The following is a 19068-nucleotide window of genomic DNA, read 5'->3' as shown; positions in this document are numbered from 1 at the left end:
TTCTAAGATGTTGGCTGACTTTTGCTTATAGTAAGCTCTTGCTCTATTGGCAAGACAAGATAACCAATACCATAGGTGCTGTGGTCTAGAGAAAGAGCTGTAGCTTGAGATGGGGAATCTGAGACTCCAGAACCTGTGCTGACCCAACTACTTATGGAATGTGAGAAATACTAATAACAGATATTTATGTAACACTTTATACTTTCACATATTTTATCTCACGTGGCTCTTACCATAGCCATGTGAGGTACAGGGACAGGTATGATTACCCCTGTTTTATAAATGAGGTAGTTGAAGCTGAGTGATGCTCAGTTACTTGCCCTATGTTGCACAGCCAGAATCAGAACCCTGGTCTTCTAATAATTTTTGTTTGCCACCTTATCATCCATGCTTTCATTGATCACAATCTGTAGTAGCAGCAGTCAAATACTTTTGTTTTGTAAACCTAAGAATGTAATTTAAAAGTAATCACATTTTTATAATCAGAAAATACAACACCTTGAGCAAATTTTACCACACTTTCTTCTGTTTAGGGGAGAAAGTGAAAGTGAAGTCGCTCAGTTGTGTCCGACTCTGTGACCCCATGGACTGTAGCCTACCAGGCTCCTCAGTCCATGGAATTTTCCAGGCAAGAGTACTGGAGTGGGTTGCCATTTCCTTCTCTAGGAGATCTTCCCAACCCAGGGATTGAACCTAGGTGTCCCACACTGCAGGCAGATGCTTTACCATCTGAGCCACCAGGGAAGTTTAGGGGAGGCAGAGATTAAATTTTAAAAGCTATACACATAATATGCCCTGTGGTATTTGCTAGTCTGAGCCTCTGAACCCAGTGTTGAACTTTGAAACTGACTTTCCTGTTTTTCTTTCTTTTGTTCTCAACTTTTAGTTTTTCTCATGCTTTCTCTATTAAATCCTTAAAACAGAAGATATAATCTGAATCTAACCCTGTTTACCCTTTTTTTTTTTTCTTTTCCTTTTTCCATTCTGGCCAGTTAAAAAATTGAGCCATATTTAAAAATTAAAAGTTTCAAATAAAAATCTAGACTTCTGGATTTCTGGCTTCCTCTGAAAACCCCTCACACTGGTGAACACTGGGCCTATGTCACCGCAGGAAACCGTTAGGTGGGGCAGTGGGGGAGAAGGCCGCTGCTCCTGCAGGTAGGATGCACTCTCCAGTTTGCCAGCTGCCACTACTCTCTCTGTAGTGGTGGCAGAAAAAATCTACTTCTGCTTTATTGACTACGCCAAAGCCTTTGATCATGTGGATCACAACAAACTGGAAAATTCTTAAAGAGACGGGAATACCAGACCAGCTTACCTGCCTCCTGAGAAATCTGTATGCACACCAAGAAGCAACAGTTAGAACCAGTCTGTTGTTCTGGTTCCAAATCGGGAAAGGCTGCATATTGTCACCCTGCTTATTTAAATTATATGCAGAGTACATCATGTGAAATGCCAGGCTGGATGAAGCACAAGCTGGAATCAAGACTGCCGGGAGAAATATCAATAACCTCAGATATGCAGATGACACCACCCTTATGGCAGAAGGCCAAGAAGAACTATAAGAGCCTTTTGATGAAGGTGAAAGAGGAGAGTGAAAAATTGGCTTAAAACTCAACATTCAGAAAACTAAGATCATGGCATCTGGTCCAATCACTTCACAGCAAATAGATGGGGGAACAAAGACAGACTATTTTAGGGGGGCTTCAAAATCACTGCAGATGGTGACTGCAGCCATGAAATTAAGAGACACTTGCTCCTTGGAAGAAAAGCTATGATCAACCTAGACAGCATATTAAAAGGCAGAGACATTACTTTTCCAACAAAAGTCCATCTAATCAAAGCTATGGTTTTTCCAGTAGTCATGTATGGATGTGAGAGTTGGATCATAAAGAAGGCTGAGTGCCAAAGAATTGATGCTTTTGACCCGTGGGGTTGGAGAAGACTGTTGAGAGTCCCTTGGACTGCAAGGAGATCCAACCAGTCTATCCTAAAGGAAATCAGCCCTGAATATTCATTGGAAGGACTGATGCTGAAGCTGAAATCCTAATACTTTGGCCACCTGATGCAAAGAACTGACTCACTGGAATAGACCCTGATGCTGGGAAAGATTGAAGGTGGGAGGAGAAGGGGACAATGGAGGATGAGGTGGTTGCAAGGCATCACTGACTTGATGGACATGAGTTTGAGCAAGCTCCAGGAGTTGGTGAGGGACAGGGAAGCCTGGTGTGCTGCAGTCCATGGGGTCACAAAGAGTCGGACATGCTGAGCGACTGAAGTGAACTGAAACCCTCTCTATTGGCTGCTAGACACAGAAACAACAAAGTAGCTGCCATTTGTCATGTCCCCTGTACTGTTGCTTTTCTCATGGTAGAAGAATAAGTATTTGTACCTACACCTCTTTCAAAGTGCAAGGCTGACATAAAAGGATGTGATTTTCAAAACATCTGATTATGACGCTGGTATTTTATAACAAGACAGAAATGACACTGCCATTAAACTCTGACTTACCATCAGTTGTAACATGCACTCCAGTTTCAAAGATGTTTAAATGCCAAAAGAAATGTGCATCTCTGAATCAATGAAATGAGGAATGTTACTTGCCTGCTTTCTGCAAGCATTTCAATCAGTGACCTTTTGGCAGTGGTCCCATATGGGACCTAAGGCATAAGGGGCTTTTCCCTCCCTGGCTCCTGCCTGCACACTCCACTGAGACAGACGCTAATAGTCCCACTCAGCAGTGGGGTGGGGGACTCTGGTGGGACCCCTCTCCCAACCAAGTGAGCAACTGTCAGCCAGCAACCAGTTAACAGCCCTATTCTGCCATTGCTCAGGGCCACTGAAAGCCCCTTCCCCTTCCCTATTGTTATATACAACCCTGTATAACTCAGGATTATATTCAGAAAATAATTCAGGAACAACCCTGGATCCTGCCTGAGATAAGACGGTTTTTGGACACTGAAGTCTACCATCTCCTCTGTCTGCTACCCTTCTGATTAAAGTCATCATTCCTTGCTCCAACAACTCCTCTCTCAATTTATTAGTCTGTCATGCGTCGAGCAGAACAAGCTTAGGCTTGGTAACAACCTTCCTTGCAATATGTGTGGCACCATACGGTAATACCTTTAGCACAAAGACACATTTTTCAGTTACTTACTTTGAGCTACATGTTTATCATCAGCCACTTTTCTTTTCTTTCTAATGCCATAGCTGGGATTTAAATTTTCATTAGAAATCAGCCTAGGCCCACACATTGACTTCCCAAGTCTCTCAATCCACTGGCCTACAACTATCAGACAGACATACCCAATCAATTGATGCTATTCCTTCTGCCAGACCTGTCCAGTAGAATGCTGAAGCACATGATCAACACCAGATCAAAGTGAGAGGAAGCAGAGGTCTGAAGTGGGGACTCAGTCTTCCATTTCCAAAAGTTGATGTTCAAAAATTTAATAACTGGTATAGCAGGAGGACCAATCAATCTGTATAGATGACAATGATGTTGGAGTTAGCTGGGTTCTGAATGTCCCCAGCTGCTACAGGTGTTAACCTTTAGATGCTGACAGGTGGGGAGCTGTAGGGAGGTAGAGAAGAGGCAGGAGCTCTCTCAGGGCACTGGCTCTTAGGAAATAATAACCATTATGACTGGATGAGAGTGTACTAGTTGAAAACCAATCTTGCCCATATGTAAGCTGCAACATCAAAAAGCTGTGAAATAGAAAATTATCCCATAAAGATACAGAATACCAAAACTGAATAAAATGGAAACAGAAAATCTGAATAGAATTATAACAAACAAATAAATTAGTAACTGAAAATATTTACACAAAATTAAACCTATGCCAAGATAGCTTCAGTTGTAAATTCTACAAAAACTTTCAAGAAAATAATAATGTGTATTTTTTGCAAGCCTCAGAAAAAGAGGGAAGGGAACCCTTTCCAGCTTATTCTATGAAGCCACTAATACAGAATCAGGAAGCCACTTCCTGATACCAAGGCCAAACAAAGACAACACACAAAAACAGCAAACCAATAATGCTTGATAAATATGAACACAAAAAATCCTCAACAAAATATATGCAAACCAAATCTAGGGACATATAAAAAGGATTATAAGCTATGACTGAGGTAGATTCATCCTGGGAATGTAAGGTCTGCTTAACATCTGAAATCATTAATGTAATGTACCATATTTAAAAAAATGGGGGGGGGGAACTGCATGATCATCTTGATAGATGAAGAAAAATTATTTGGCAAAATCCAACATCCATTTATGACAAAAACTTCTTCAATCTGATAAAAGATTTGATATTAAAAACTTAAGGTAAAACATAACACTTAATGGCGAACGTTTACATGCTTTCATCCCAAGGCTGGCAACAAGGCAAGGATGTTTGGTCTCACCACTTGTATTCAAGATTGTAATGGATGTTCTAACCAGTGTGATAAGGCAAGAAAAAGAAACAAAAGGCAAGCAGATTAGAAAGGAAGAAATTAAACCTTATTATTAGATGACATGATCCTATATGTAGAAAATCCTAAGGGATTCATACAGAAAAACAAAATAAAAAAAACAAAACCTACTAGAAAATACTGAACAAATTCAGCAAGGTTGTAGGATACAAAAGAAACAAGAATTGTATTTCTATCTATCTAAAAATGAAATTAAGAAAACATTTTCATTCACAAAAATAGCATCAAAAATATTTAGGGATAAACAAAACCAAAAAGTTTGATTTAACTTTTTCGATTTAACAAAACTTCTTTTTTTTAACAAAAAAGTACAAGACTTTAACACTGAAAAACATTACTTAAAGTAGTCAAAGAATATTAAATAAACGAAGAGACGTTGCATGTTTATGGACTAGAAGCCTTGCTGCTGCTGCTGCTTCTGCTGCTGCTGCTGCTGCTGCTGCTGCTGCTGCTGCTGCTGCTGCTGCTAAGTCGCTTCAGTCATGTCTGACTCTGTGCAATCCCATAGACGGCAGCCCACCAGGCTCCTCCGTCCCTGGGATTCTCCAAGCAAGAACACTGGAGTGGGTTGCCATGTCCTTCTCCAATTCGTGAAAGTGAAGTCGCTCAGTCGTGTCCGACTCTTCGCGACCCCGTGGACTGCAGCCTACCAGGCTCCTCCGTCCATGGGATTTTCCAGGCTTAATAACACTAAAATAGCAATGCTTTCCAAATATTGATCTATATTGTTAATGTAATCTTTATCAAAATTCCAGCTGCCTCTTGCTGCCCCCTAGAATCTGACCTTAAATTCATATGGAAATGTAAGAGACTTAGAAGCTAAAATGATCTTGAAAAAAACACAAACTTGAAGGAATTATATTTCCCATTAAAAAAAAATTACTACTAAGCTAAAATAATCAAAAGAGTATGGTACTGACACAGAACTGACATAAAGTTCAGTGGGACAGAGTGGACCAACTCAGGCATTCCCAGCCCCTTAGCTGCAACTCCAGGCTGGGGAGCCTGATGTGGGGCCAAGAACCTTCACAACAGTGCAAGGACTTCTTTGATATCATTGTTCTCCAGGTTGTGGGTCTCCCATTCAGAGGGTATAGGATTTGATTTTATAGTGATTATGCCCCTCCTAATGTTTTGTTGTGGCTTCTCCTTTGTCCTTGGATGCAGGGTATCTTTCAAACTCATAGCCCCCTCAGAGTAGGCCCCCATGGAGAAGAGGCCATGCTGCCAACTCATGTGAGGGGCTGGCGGTTGGGGTGGTGAAGGTCCCACTGCCAGGCCCAGCGCCCCTGATCTGTGTGCTCAGTGTGTGTCTCGGGCCAGGTTGCCAGCCTCCTCCCACAGGAACAGGCCTGTGGCAGAAGCTGTACCTGGGAGGTACCTGGTTCCAGAGACCTAGTTTTGTTCTGTGACTCTCAATAAAGGGCCATACTATCAGGAAAAAAAAAAAAATTCAGTGGGATAGAATTGAGAATCTGGTTAATAAACAGTTATATTCATTGTCAGTTGTTTTTTGAAAAGTATGCCAAGATAAATAATTCAGAAGAGACTAGTCCTCTAATTACTGGTGTTGAAACAACTGGATAGGCACATGCCAAAGAACTGAGCTGGAGCCTGATATCATACCATATGCAAAACTTAACTCCAACGGGATCAAAGACATAAAAGGAAGATCTAAAACTATAAAAAGTTCATAGAACATGAAACTAGGTATAAGCTTGGGTTAGGCAAAGATTCTTGATTCTTAGAACAACAAAGACACCAGTGAAAAAAGGAAAAAATAGATAAACAGGACTCCAACAAAATTTAAAACTTATTGCTCTAAAAGACAACCTGTGCAATGGGACAAACTATTTGCAAATATGTCATATGTCTAACAAAGGATTTTATTCAAAATACACTTACAACTCAATAATAAGACAAGAAATAACCAAATTTATAAAATAGGCAAAAAACCTGAATAGATATTTTACTAAAGAAGATGTATGAATGGCCAATTAGCACGTGAGAACATACCATTACATCTTCTTCCAGAGCACCAAAACTGCAACTGGCCATTGAACAGCCATCAACAGGAAGACACTGGAACCCACCAAAAAGAGATACCCCACATCCAAGGACAAAGGAGAAGCCACAACAAAACAGTAGGAGGGGCACAATCACTATAAAATCAAATCCTATACCCTCTGAGTGGGAGACCCACAACCGGGAGAACATTGATATCAAAGAAGTCCTTGCACTGCTGTGAAGGTTCTCGGCCCCACATCAGGCTCCCCAGCCTGGAGATGCAGCCAAGGGACTGGGAATGCCCAGAGAATCTGACTTTGAAGGCCAGTGGGATTTGATTACAGGACTTCCCACAGGACTGGGGGAAACAGAGACACCACTCTTGACAGACATAAACAAAACTTTGTGCAAACCAGGACTGAGGGGAAAGGAACAGTGACCCACAGAAGACTGAGCCAGACCTACCTGTGAGTGTTTGAGGGTCTTCTGCAGAGGTGTGGGTTGGCAGAGACCCACCACAGGGACAGGGGAACTGGTAGCAGTGTTCCTGGGGGATATGTCTCAGCATAAATTCTCCTGGAGGTTGCCCATAGCCCTACCACAGAACCTGTGGACTCCAGGACTGGGTCATCTCAGGCCAGATGACAAACTGGGAGGGAGCACAGCCCTACCCATCAGCAGACACTTGGATTAAAGTTTTACTGAGCAAGATGAGAGCACAGCCAGAGCAAGACCCAGTTTCCCCCACAGCCAGTCCTTCCCATCAGGAAGCTTGCACAAGCCTCTTATCCTCATGCACCAGAGAGAAGACAGAAGAAATAAGAACTACAATCCCAGAAGCCTCCAGAACTAATACAACAATCACAGAAAGATAACTACAATGAAAAGAAATAGGGTTATGTAACAGATGAAGGAATAAGAAAAATCCCCAGAAAAACAACTAAATGAAGTGGAGATAGGCAACCTCCCAGAAAAAGAATTCTGACTGATGATAGTGAAGATGACTCAGGATCTGGAAAAAGAATGGAGATGTAAATGTTTACCAAAGGCTTAAAAGAACTAAAGAAGGAACAGAGATGAACAATGCAATAGAAGGAATCAATAGCAAAATAACTGAGGCAGAAAGACAGATAAATGACCTGAAAGAGTGGTGAAAAACAATGCTACAAACAGAATATGGAAAAAAGAATGAAAAGAAATGAAGACCGTATAAGAGATCTCTGTGACAACATTAAATGCACCAATATTTGCATTATAACGGTCCCAGAAGGAGAAGAGAGAGACAAAGGATCTGAGAAAATATGTGAAGAGTTATTAGCTGAAAACTTCCCCAACATGGGAAAGGATATAGTCAACCAAGTTCAGGAAGCACAGACAGTCCCAGGCAGGATAAACCCAAGGAGGAATACACCAAAACATAGTAATCAAACTGACAAAAATTAAAGACAAAGATTAATTATTAAAAGTAACACGGGAAAAAGGACAAATAACATACAAGGGAAATCCCAAAAGGTTATCAGCTGATTTCTCAACAGAAGCTCTATAAGCTAGAAGGGAATGGCATGACCTATTCCGTGATGAAACAGAAGAACCTATAACCAAGAATATTCTACTCAGTTAGACTCTCATTCAGATTTTATGAAGAAATCAAGTTTTCCAGACAAGCAAAAGTTAAGAGAATTCAGCACCACTAAGCCAGTTTAAAAACAAATGCTAAAGGAACTTCTCTAGGCAGGAAACACAAAAGAAGGAAAAGATTTACAAAAATGAACCTAAAACAATTAGCAAAAAGGATCATACATATCAATAAGTAAAGTACCTTAAATGTAAATGGATTAAATTCACCAACCAAAAGATATAGACTGGCTGAGTAGATACAAAAGCAATACGGGCTGAGTGGTCTACAAAAGACCCACCTCAGACCTATGGACACTTACAGACTGAAAGTAAGGGGATGGAAGAAAGTATTTCATGCAAATGGAGATCATAAGAAAGCTGGACTAGTGATACTCATATCAGATAAGATAGACTTTAAAACAAAGACTTTTATAAGAGACAAAGAAGGACATTACATAACGATAAAGAGTTCAATCCAAGAAGAAGATATAACAATTATAAATATATATAGACCCAACATAGAAGCACCTCAATATGTATGGCAAATAATAACAAATATAAAGAGAGAAATTGTCAGTAATACAATAATAGTGGGGAACTTTTAATACTCCACTTTCACAAATGTACATATAATCTAGACAGAAAATCAACAAAGAAACAAAGTCTTTAAATAACATTTTAGAAGGGTTGGACTTAGTTGATATTTATAGAACATTCCATCCTAAAGCAGCAGGCCACACATTCTTCTCAAGTGCACATGGAACATTCTCCAGGACTGACCACATGCTGGGCCACAGGGTGAGACTTGGTAAATCTGAGAAAATTGAAATCGTATCAAGCATCCCTAAGAAACACAAATATGTGACAACTAAACAATACGCTACTGAACAACCAGTGGATCACTGAGGAAATCAAGGAAGACTATCTAGAGACAAATGAGAACAAAAGCACACTGGTCCTTAACTTACGGGATGCAGCAAAAGCAGTTCTAAGCGGGAAGTGTATAGCAGTACAATCTTATCTCAAGAAACAAGAAAGAACTCAAATAAACAACCTAACCTAACCAGACCCAGGGATCAAAACCAGGTCTCCCGCATTGCAGGCAGATTCTTTACCAACTGAGCCACCAAGGAAGCCCAACAATACTGGAGTGTGTAGCCTATCCTTTCTCCAGGGGATCTTTCCAACCCAGGAATCAAACCAGGGTCTCCTGCATTGCAGGTGGATTCTTTACCAGCTAGGCTACCAGAGAAGCCCTCAACATAATAAAGGCCATATATGACAAACCTACAGCTAGCATCATACTCAACGGTGGAGAGCTGAAAGCATTCCCTCTAAGATCAGGATCAAGACAAGGACGTCCCTCTCACCACTTTTATTCAACATAGCTTTGGAAGTCCTAGTTATAGCAATCAGAGAAGAAAAAGAAGGGGAATCCAAATCGGAAAAGAAGAAATTAAACTGTTACTTTTATAGATGACATGATCCTATACATAGAAGATCCTAAAGATGCTACCAGAAAACTACTAGAACTCATCAGTGAATTTGGTAAAGTTGCATATTACAAAATTAATACACAGAAATCTGTAGCATTTCTATACACTAAAAATGAAAGAAAAGGAAGAGAAATTCTAGAAGCAATTCCATTTATCATCACATCAAAAAGAATAAAATACCTAGAAATAATACTACCTAAGGAGACAAAAGAATACTCTGAAAACTGTAAGATGCTGATAAATTGAAGAAGACATAAACAGATGGTAAGATATGCCATGTTCATGAATTGGAAGAATTGATATTGTCAAATGACTATACTACCCAGGGCAATCTACAGATTCAATGCAATCCCTATCAAATTACCAGTGGCATTTTTCACAGAACTAGAACAAAAAAATCTCAGAATTTGTATGGAGACACAAAAGACCCTGAATAAACAAAGCAATCTTGAAAAAGAAAAACAGAGGAAACAGGCTTCCTGACTTCAGATTATACTACAAAGCTACAGTTATCAAAACAGTATGGTACTGGCACAAAAATATAAATATAGATCAATGGAACAGGATAGAAAACCCAGACATAAGCCCACGCACCTATGGTCAATTGATCTATGACAAAGGAGGCAAGACTATACAATGCTGGAAAGACAATCTCTTTAACAAATGGTGCTGGGAAAACTGCACAGCAACATGTAAAAAAAGTGAAATTATATCATTCCTCAACTTCACACAAAAAATAAGCTCAAAATGGATTAAAAACCTAAATGTGAGACCAGATACTATAAAACTCAGAGGAAAACATATGCAAAACACTCTCTGATATAAATCACAGCAATATCTTTCTCAATCCATCTCCCAGAATAATGTAAATAAAAGGAAAATGAGTAAATAAGACTTACTTAAACTCAAAAGCTTTTGCATAGCAAAGGAAACAATAAACAAAACAAAAAGTCAACCCACAGATGGGAGAAAATATTTGAAAATAATGTGACCGATAAAGGATGGCTCCAAAGTTACAAACTGTTTATGATTCTTCAGTTCAGTTCAGTCGCTCAGTCGTGTTCGACTCTTTGCGACCCCATGAATCGCAGCACGCCAGGCCTCCCTGTTCATCACCATCTCCCGGAGTTCACTGAGACTCATGTCCATCGAGTATGTAATGCCATCCAGCCATCTCATCCTCGGTCGTCCCTTTCTCCTCCTGCCCCCAATCCCTCCCAGCATCAGAGTCTTTTCCAATGAGTCAACTCTTTGCATGAGGTGGCCAAAGTACTGGAGTTTCAGCTTCAGCATCAGTCCTTCCAAAGAACACCCAGGGCTGATTTCCTTCAGAATGGACTGGTTGGATCTCCTTGCAGTCCAAGGGACTCTCAAGAGTCTTCTCCAACACCACAGTTCAAAAGCATCAATTCTTAATAGTATCAAAACAAACTATTCAAAAAATGGGCAGAAGATCTGAATAGACATTTCTCCAAAGAGGACATAGAGATGGTCAACAGGCACATGAAAAGATGTTTAACATTGCTAGTTATTAGAAAAATGCAAATAAAAACTACAGTGAGGTATTACCTCACGTGGCTCAGAATGCTATCATTAATCCACACACACACACAAAATGCTGGAGAGGGTGTGGAGAGAAGGGAATCCTCCTTTTGGTGGGAATGTAAATCTATACAACCAGTATGGGGAACAGCATGGAGGTTCCTTAAAAAACTAACAATAGAGCTACCATATGACCTTGCAATCCCACTTCTGGGCATATATCCAGAGAAAAACATGGCCCAAAAAGACGTATGCACCCCAGTGTTCGCTGGAGCACTGTTTACAATAACCAAGACATGGAAGCAACTGAAACATCCATCAACAGAGGAATGGATAAAGAAAATGTGGTACATATATACAATGGAATATTATTCAGCCAAAAAGAAAGAAATAATGCATTTGCAGCAACATGGATGGATGTAGACAGTGTCATACTGAATGAAGTCAGTCAGACAGAGAAGGAGAAATATCATATCACATCTCTTATATGTAAATCTAAAAAGAAATGACACACATGAACTTTCTTACAAAACAGAAAGAGACTCACAGACTTAGAAAATGAACTTATGGTTGTTGGGGGGAAAGGATAGTTAGGGAATTTGGAAAGGTCATGTACACACTGAAATATTTAAAATGGATAACCAACAAGGACCTATTGTATGGCACATGGGACCCTGCTCAGTGTTATGTGCCAGCCTGGATGTGAGGGGGCTTGGGGAAGAATGGGTACATGTTTGTAAGGCTAAGTCCCTTTGCTATTCACTGGAAACTACCACAACATTGTTAATCAGCTATACTCCAATCCAAAATGTTTTGGGTGTTAAAAAGAAAAAGAAATAAAAAACATACTGTTATTAGTCAGTAAGAAAATCCAAATCAAAACTATAATGAGAATCACTTCACACCCATCAGAGTGATTATAAACAAAAGGACAGACATTTAGAAGTGCTGGTGAAGACGTGGAGAAGTTGGAATCCTCACACAACACTGTTGGAATGTAAAATTGTTAATTCGCTTTAGAAAGCAGTTGAGTGATTTTTCAAAAAGTTAAACATATAGTTTCCACATGACTCAGCAATTCCACTTCTAGGTATATACCTAAGAGAACTAAAAGCACATTCACACAAAACCTTGTAAACATCTTCATAGCACTATTATTTATAATAGCTAAAAACTGAAAGTAGTGTAAATGTTTATCAACTTCTGAGTGGATAAAACCAATGTGGTAGTGTCCATACAATTGAATATCATTTAGTAATAAAAATGAGTGAGAATGGAACTGACTAAGATGGTGGAGTGAAACTGAAAATCACTCAGTTGTGTCTGACTCTGCTACCCAGTATTCTCCGGGCCAGGATACTGGAGTGCGTAGCCTTACGCTTCTCCAGGGGATCTTCCCAGGGATTGAACCCAGGTCCCCGCTTTGCAGGTAGATTCTTTACCAGCTGAGCCACAAGGGGACACAAAACTCACCTCCACCCATAAATACATCAAAAATACATCTAAATGTGGATGATTCTGACTGAAAATTAACTGGAGACTGGCAAAAATACTCCTATATAAGCAAGGCTGTAAGAAAGATCAGCACTGAGTCAGGAAAGAAGAGAAGATGTGAAATCAAGTCAGTACCTGTGCCCTTGAATGGGGATTCAGAGGAAAAGGGAGATCACGGGAGTGGCAATCCTCCCTGGGGTGTTCATGGTTTGAACAATAATATTGGGTGTTCCAGTCTTGGGGTTTGACACAGGGGAGGCAAGTCCCCACAGCTGGTTGGAGGACTGGTGGGACTAACAGGAGGGCTGTGGGAACCCTGAATTCCATTCATGAGGACTGTATGCCCACTTGCTCGCTCCCAAGGCAAAGCAGAGGGAGCAGACTGAGGGCTGTGCAAGTGTCTGTCTGGTTTCCCACAACCAGCCTGAGCTGAGTGAACATTCCACTCTTGCTCTGGAGCCTAGCTGTGATACACAGACTTGGCTTAGACCTCAAGAACCATCAAGCAGGATAGGGGCAGCCACTGTTTGTGCTAACAAAGGAAGCTCACAGAAGAGCCCCGTCTCTGTCTGTGGCAGGACCACCGCAGTTCACATCCTGACACGTGCTGAGAGCCCACACAGGCCCTGCCTGCTCTATGGAGCATTCATCTTCACACTGCAATGGGGGTGGTAGAGGCTGTGGGGAGGGCCAGCTGTCACAGACAAAGGACGCTTGGGCCTGAAGTGGCACGTGAGCACGGCGGCGGGCAGCCATTCCTGGTGCTTAGACAGGCAGTTCATCAAAGAGCAGTCCAGATATCTGACCCCAGCTGGATGGCCACAGCCCTTGCCCTGACACGCCGAGTGACCGCACCAGCCCCTCTGGTTCCAGTGCAGCTCCCCTCTGGGGCAAGAGGGAGGAGAGCACACACCTGAAGGGAGCTGAGGCAGCTGGGACCTGAGCCTCAAGGTTTCTGCTCTGGCAACTTAAGACCTTCTCTTGCCTTCAGTGTGCTGGTGAAAGTCACTGAGCAGAGGAAGCCTCAGCTCAAACCTGGCTCTCTAACTCCAGCCACTCCATTTCTAGTCCAACCACCTACCAAGGTGAGAGCTGCCAGTTCACCCTGAGGTAAGGCATGACTTCTGTTCATGTCAAATCCAGCTCTCCCAACAAAGCCACCAGGAACATGCAGACTGCACAGGGATGCTCCCACATAAGGACGCCCCTTCAAGACTGAAACAGGTAAATATTTCACCTAATTTCATAGAAACAGAGATGTTAAACAAAATGAGAGGACAGGGCATTTGTTATAATTAAAAGAGCAAGAGAAAATCCTTGAAAAAACTACAAGAGAAACAGATATAAACAGTTCACCATATAAAGAATTTGAAGCATTGGCAATGTTAGGTAGGAAGTTAGACAGAGTGACAAGGGGGTGGCCTGGCTGAAAGAGATGCAAGCTGATCTCTAAAACCATCCCAGACACACCCAGGAGAGCTCACAGATATGCTACAAGAATAAGCATGGAGACTTTTCCAACTCCTGCACATGCACCCTAGGCACACAGTGAATACAAAATAAGCACAGGGACTTCTCCAAGCAATCTTAGGCAACTAGGAACCCATTAAGGGTTTATAAATATTCTATATTTGATTATAACAGATGTAAACTGAATTATAGGAAGACATAAACAACACAGACTGCTGTCATATAACTTAAAATTGTTAATCTTGACTGTATGCCCAGTTGCACTCCACTTCATTGATCAGTTATGGGTACAAGCCCTATTTTGCACAGGGCATAACCAAAACGAAGAGTTCTGGAAGTATAAAAACAGGGAAGGCAAGAGAGAAAAAAAAGATTTCTTTGGGGCCGGCCTCTTCCCATGTCTTGGGAGTATCTGTCTAACAAAATATCTTTCTGCTTGAGCTGAACTGAGCTGTAACTTGTCTGTTGTTTTAACCCTTTAGTTTGTTGTTCCAAATTTTTGTTGCAACAAGGCAAGAACTAAAGAAGAGAAATAAACTGATCTGGTAGTAATAAGAATGCAAACTGAATAAAGAAGAGATGAACAGAATGAGAATTTTAACAAGGAACAAACAAATATTTTAAAAATCCATCAGAACTAAAGAGTATAATAACTGAAATGAAAGACACACTAGAAGGAATTAACAGACTACATGATATAGAAGAAATGCAAGTGATCTGGAAGACAGAATAAAGTAAATCACCCAATCAAAATAGCAAAAATAACAACAAATTCATAAAATGAGAACAATTTAAGGGATCTTTGGGATAATAATCATCCTACCAATGTTCCCATTACAGGGTTCCCAGAGGGAGAAGAGAGAGAGAAGGGGGTAGAAGATGTATTTCATGAAATTATAGCTGAAAACTTTCCAAACCTGAAGGAAACAGATATCCAAATATAGGAAGCACACAGGGTGCCAAATAAGATGAACCCAAATAGACTGATACCAAGAAATGAACCACATGGACCACAGCCTTGTCAAACTCAATGAAACTATGAGCCATGCTGTATAGGGCCACCCAAGACAGACAGGTCATGGTGGAGAGTTCTGACAAAACGTGGTCCACCAGAGAAGGGAATAGCAAACCACTTCAGCATGCCTGCCTTGCAAAGAGTATGAAAAGGCAAAAAGACAGGACACTATAAGATGAATTCCCCAGGTCAGTAGGTGCTCAATATATTACTGGAGATCAAAGGAGAAATAACTCCAGAAAGAATGAAGAAATGTAGCCAAAGCAAAAACAACATCCAGTTGTGGATGTGATTGGTGATGGAAGTAAAGTCTGATGCTGTAAAGAGCAATATTGCATAGGACCCTGGAATGTTAGGGCAATGAATCAAGGCAAATTGGAAGTGGTCAAACAGAACATGGCAAGCCTGAACATCGACATTTTAGGAATCAGTGAACAAAAATGGACTGGAATGGTTGAATTTAACTCAGATGACCATCACAAATGCTACTGTGGGCAAGAATTCCTTAAAAGAAATGGAGTAGCCATCATAGTCAACAAAAGAGTCCAAAAAATCCAAAATGTAGTACTTCAATGCAATCACAAAAATGACAGAATGATCTCTGTTCATCTCCAAGGCAAACCATTCAATATCACAGTTATCCAAGTCTATGCCCTGACCAGTAACGCTGAAGAAGCTGAACGGTTCAGTGAAGATCTACAAGACCTTCTAGAACTAACACCCCCAAAAAGATATCCTTTTCACTATAGGGGACTGGAATGCAAAAGTAGGAAGTCGAGAAATACCCAGAGTAACAGGCAAATTTGGCCTTGGAGTACAGAATGAAGCAGGGCAAAGGCTAATAGAGTTTTGTCAAGAGAACGCGCTGGTCATAGCAAACACCCTCTTCCAACAGCACAAGAGAAGACTCTACACATAGACATCACCAGAGGGTCAATACCAAAATCAGATTGATTATATTGTTTGCAGCCAAAGATGGAGAAGCTCTATACAGTCAGCAAAAACAAAAATGCAAGCCGACTGTGGCTCAGATCATGAACTCCTTGTTGCCAGATTCAGACTGAAATTGAAGAAAGTAGGGAAAACCAATGGACCATTCACGTATGACCTAAATCAAATCCCTTACGATTATACAGTGGAAGTGAAAAATAGATTCAAGGGATTAGATCTGATAGAGTGCCTGAAGAACTATGGATGGAGATTCGTGACATTGTGCAGGAGGTAGTGATCAAGATCATCCCCAAGAAAGGCAAAATGGTTGTCTGAGAAGGCCTTACAAATAGCTATGAAAACAAGAGGAAAAAAAAGGCAAAGGAGAAAAGGAGATATACCTATTTGAATGCCGACTTCCAAAGAATACTAAGGAGAGATAAGAAAGCCTTCCTTAGTGATAAATGCAAAGAAATAGAGGAAAACAATAGAATGGGAAAGACTAGAGATCTCTTAAAGAAAATTAGAGATATTTCATGCAAAGATGAGCACAATAGAGGACAGAAACAGTATGGACCTAACAGAAGCAGAAGATATTAAGAAGACGTGGCAATACACAGAAAAACTACACAAAAAAAGATCTTCATGACCCAGATAATCATGATGATGTGATCACTCACCTAGAGCCAGACATTCTGGAATGTGAAGTCAAGTGGGCCTTAGGAAGCATCACTATGAACAAAGCTAGTGGAGGTGATGGAATTCCAGTGGAGCTGTTTCAAATCCTGAAAGATGATGCTGTGAAAGTGCTGCACTCAATATGCCAGCAAATTTGGAAAACTCAGCAGTGGCCACAGGACTGCAAAAGGTCAGTTTTCATTCCAATCCCAAAGAAAGGCAATGCCAAAGAATGCTCAAACTACTGCACAATTACCCTCATCTCACATGCTATCAAAGTAATGCTCAAAATTCTCCAAGCCAGTTTTCAACAATATGTGAACTGTGAACTTTCAGATGTTCAAGCTGGATTTAGAAAAGGCAGAGGAACCAGAGATCAAATTGCCAACATCCACTGGATCATGGAGAAAGCAACAGAGTTCCAGAAAAGCATCTATTTCTGCTTTATTGACTATGCCAAAGCCTTTGACTGTATGGATCATAATAAACTGTGGAAAATTCTGAAAGAGATGGGAATACCAGACCACCTTACCTGCTTTCTGAGAAATCCGTATGCAGGTCAAGAAGCAACAGTAAGAATCAGACATGGAACAACAGACTGGTTCCAAATAGGAAAAGGAGTACATCAAGGGTGTATATTGTCAACCTGCTTATTAACTTCCATGCAGAGTATATCATGAGAAACGCTTGACTGGATGAAGCACAAGCTGGAATCAAGATTGGCAAGAGAAATATCAATAACCTCAGATATGCAGATCACACTACCCTTATGGCAGGAAGCAAAGAGGAACTACAGAGCGTCTTGATGAAAGTGAAAGAGGAGAGTGAAAAAGTTGGCTTAAAACTCAACATTCAGAACACTAAGATCATGGCATCTGGTCCCATCACTTCATGGGAAGTAGATGGGGAAACAGTGTCAGACTTTATTTTGGGGGGCTCCAAAATCACTGCAGATTGTGACTGCAGCCATAAAATTAAAAGATGCTTGGAAGAAAAGTTATGACCAACCTTACAGGATATTAAAAGGCAGCGACATTGCTTTGCCAATCTAGTCAAATGCTTTGTCCATCTAGTCAAAGCTATGGTTTTTCCAGTAGTCATGTATGCATGTTGAGAGTTGGACTATAAAGAAATCTGAGTGCCAAAGAATTGATGCTTTTGAACTGTGGTGTTGGAGAAGACTCTTGAGAGTCCCTTGGACTGCAAGGAAATCCAACCTGTCTAGCATAAAGGAAATAAGCATGAATATTCTTTGGAAGGATTGATGCTGAAGCTGAAACTCCAATAATTTGGCCACTGGATGCAAAGAAGAGAGTCATTGGAAAATACCCTGATGCTGGGAAAGATTGAAGTCTGAGGAGAAGGGGATGACAGAGGATGAGATGGTTGAATGGCATCACCAACTCAATGGACATGTGTTTGCATAAGCTCCAGGAGTTGGTGATGGACAGGGAGACCTGGCAGGCTGCAGTCCATGGTGTCACAAAGAGTCGGACACAACTGAGTGACTAAACTGAACTGAATTGAAGAAATATTATGATGAAAATGGCAAAATTTAAAGAGAATATTAAGGCAGCAGGAAAAAAACAGAGTCATATACAAGGAACCCTCCATAAGATTGTCACTTAATTTTTCTAAAGAAACTTTGCAGGCAGAAGGAAGTGGTGTGATATTCTCAAAGTGCAGAAAGGGAAAAAATCTGTATCCTAGGATACTGTATTCAGTATGATTACCATTCAGAATTGAAGGAGAGATAAAGAACTTCTAAAAGAAGCAAAAACTAAAAGAGTTTATCAATACTAAAGCTACCCTAAAAGAAATGTGAAAAGGTCTTCTCTAGGTGGAAAAGAAAATGTTACAACAAGAAGTAAGAATCTGGAGGCGGTCCTAAGATGGCAGAGGAATAGGACGGGGAGACCACTTTCTCCCCCACAAATTCATCAAAAGAACATTTAAATGCTGAGTAAATTCCACAAAACAACTTCTGAATGCTGGCAGACGACATCAGGCACCCAGAAAAGCAGCCCATTGTCTTAGTAAGAAGATAGGAAAAAAATATGAAAGACAAAAAGAGAGACAAAAGAGGTAGGGATGGAGCTCCGTCCCAGGAAGGGAGTTTTAAAAAGAGAGAAGTTTCCAAACACCAGGAAACACTCTCACTGCCGAGTCTTTGGCGAGCCTTGGAACCACAGAGGGCAACATAACTGGGAGGAAGAATAAATAAATAATTAAAACCCAGATTATGTGCCCAATGGTAACTCTCCCAATGGAGAAGCAGTGTAGACACCTGCACCCACCACTAGCAAGTGGGGACTGAGCAGGGAGGTGCAGGCTGCATTGCTTAGA

General features: G+C 40.8%; 1 protein-coding gene across 17 annotated transcripts in view; it reads right to left on the bottom strand.

The window, feature by feature from the left end:
- TTC23 (tetratricopeptide repeat domain 23) overlaps positions 1 to 19068 on the bottom strand; it is a 164968-nt gene that overhangs the window by 126795 nt on the left and 19105 nt on the right. For 2 of the 17 annotated variants that reach the window (XM_069559232.1, XM_069559225.1), the window contains exon 1: positions 6946 to 7889. The exons of 14 other annotated variants lie outside the window; for them this stretch is intronic. In XM_069559232.1, the coding sequence (XP_069415333.1) occupies positions 6946 to 7048 (103 nt within the window). In that variant the 5' untranslated portion in view covers positions 7049 to 7889. Of the gene's footprint in view, positions 1 to 3306; positions 3483 to 6945; positions 7890 to 19068 lie in introns of those variants that run through there. One more of the 17 variants, XM_069559238.1, reaches the window with a different exon arrangement.

The sequence above is a fragment of the Ovis canadensis genome, chromosome 18, assembly GCF_042477335.2.
Source record: "Ovis canadensis isolate MfBH-ARS-UI-01 breed Bighorn chromosome 18, ARS-UI_OviCan_v2, whole genome shotgun sequence".
NCBI lineage: Eukaryota > Metazoa > Chordata > Mammalia > Artiodactyla > Bovidae > Ovis > Ovis canadensis.
This window is presented reverse-complemented; position numbering and strand designations above follow the sequence as displayed.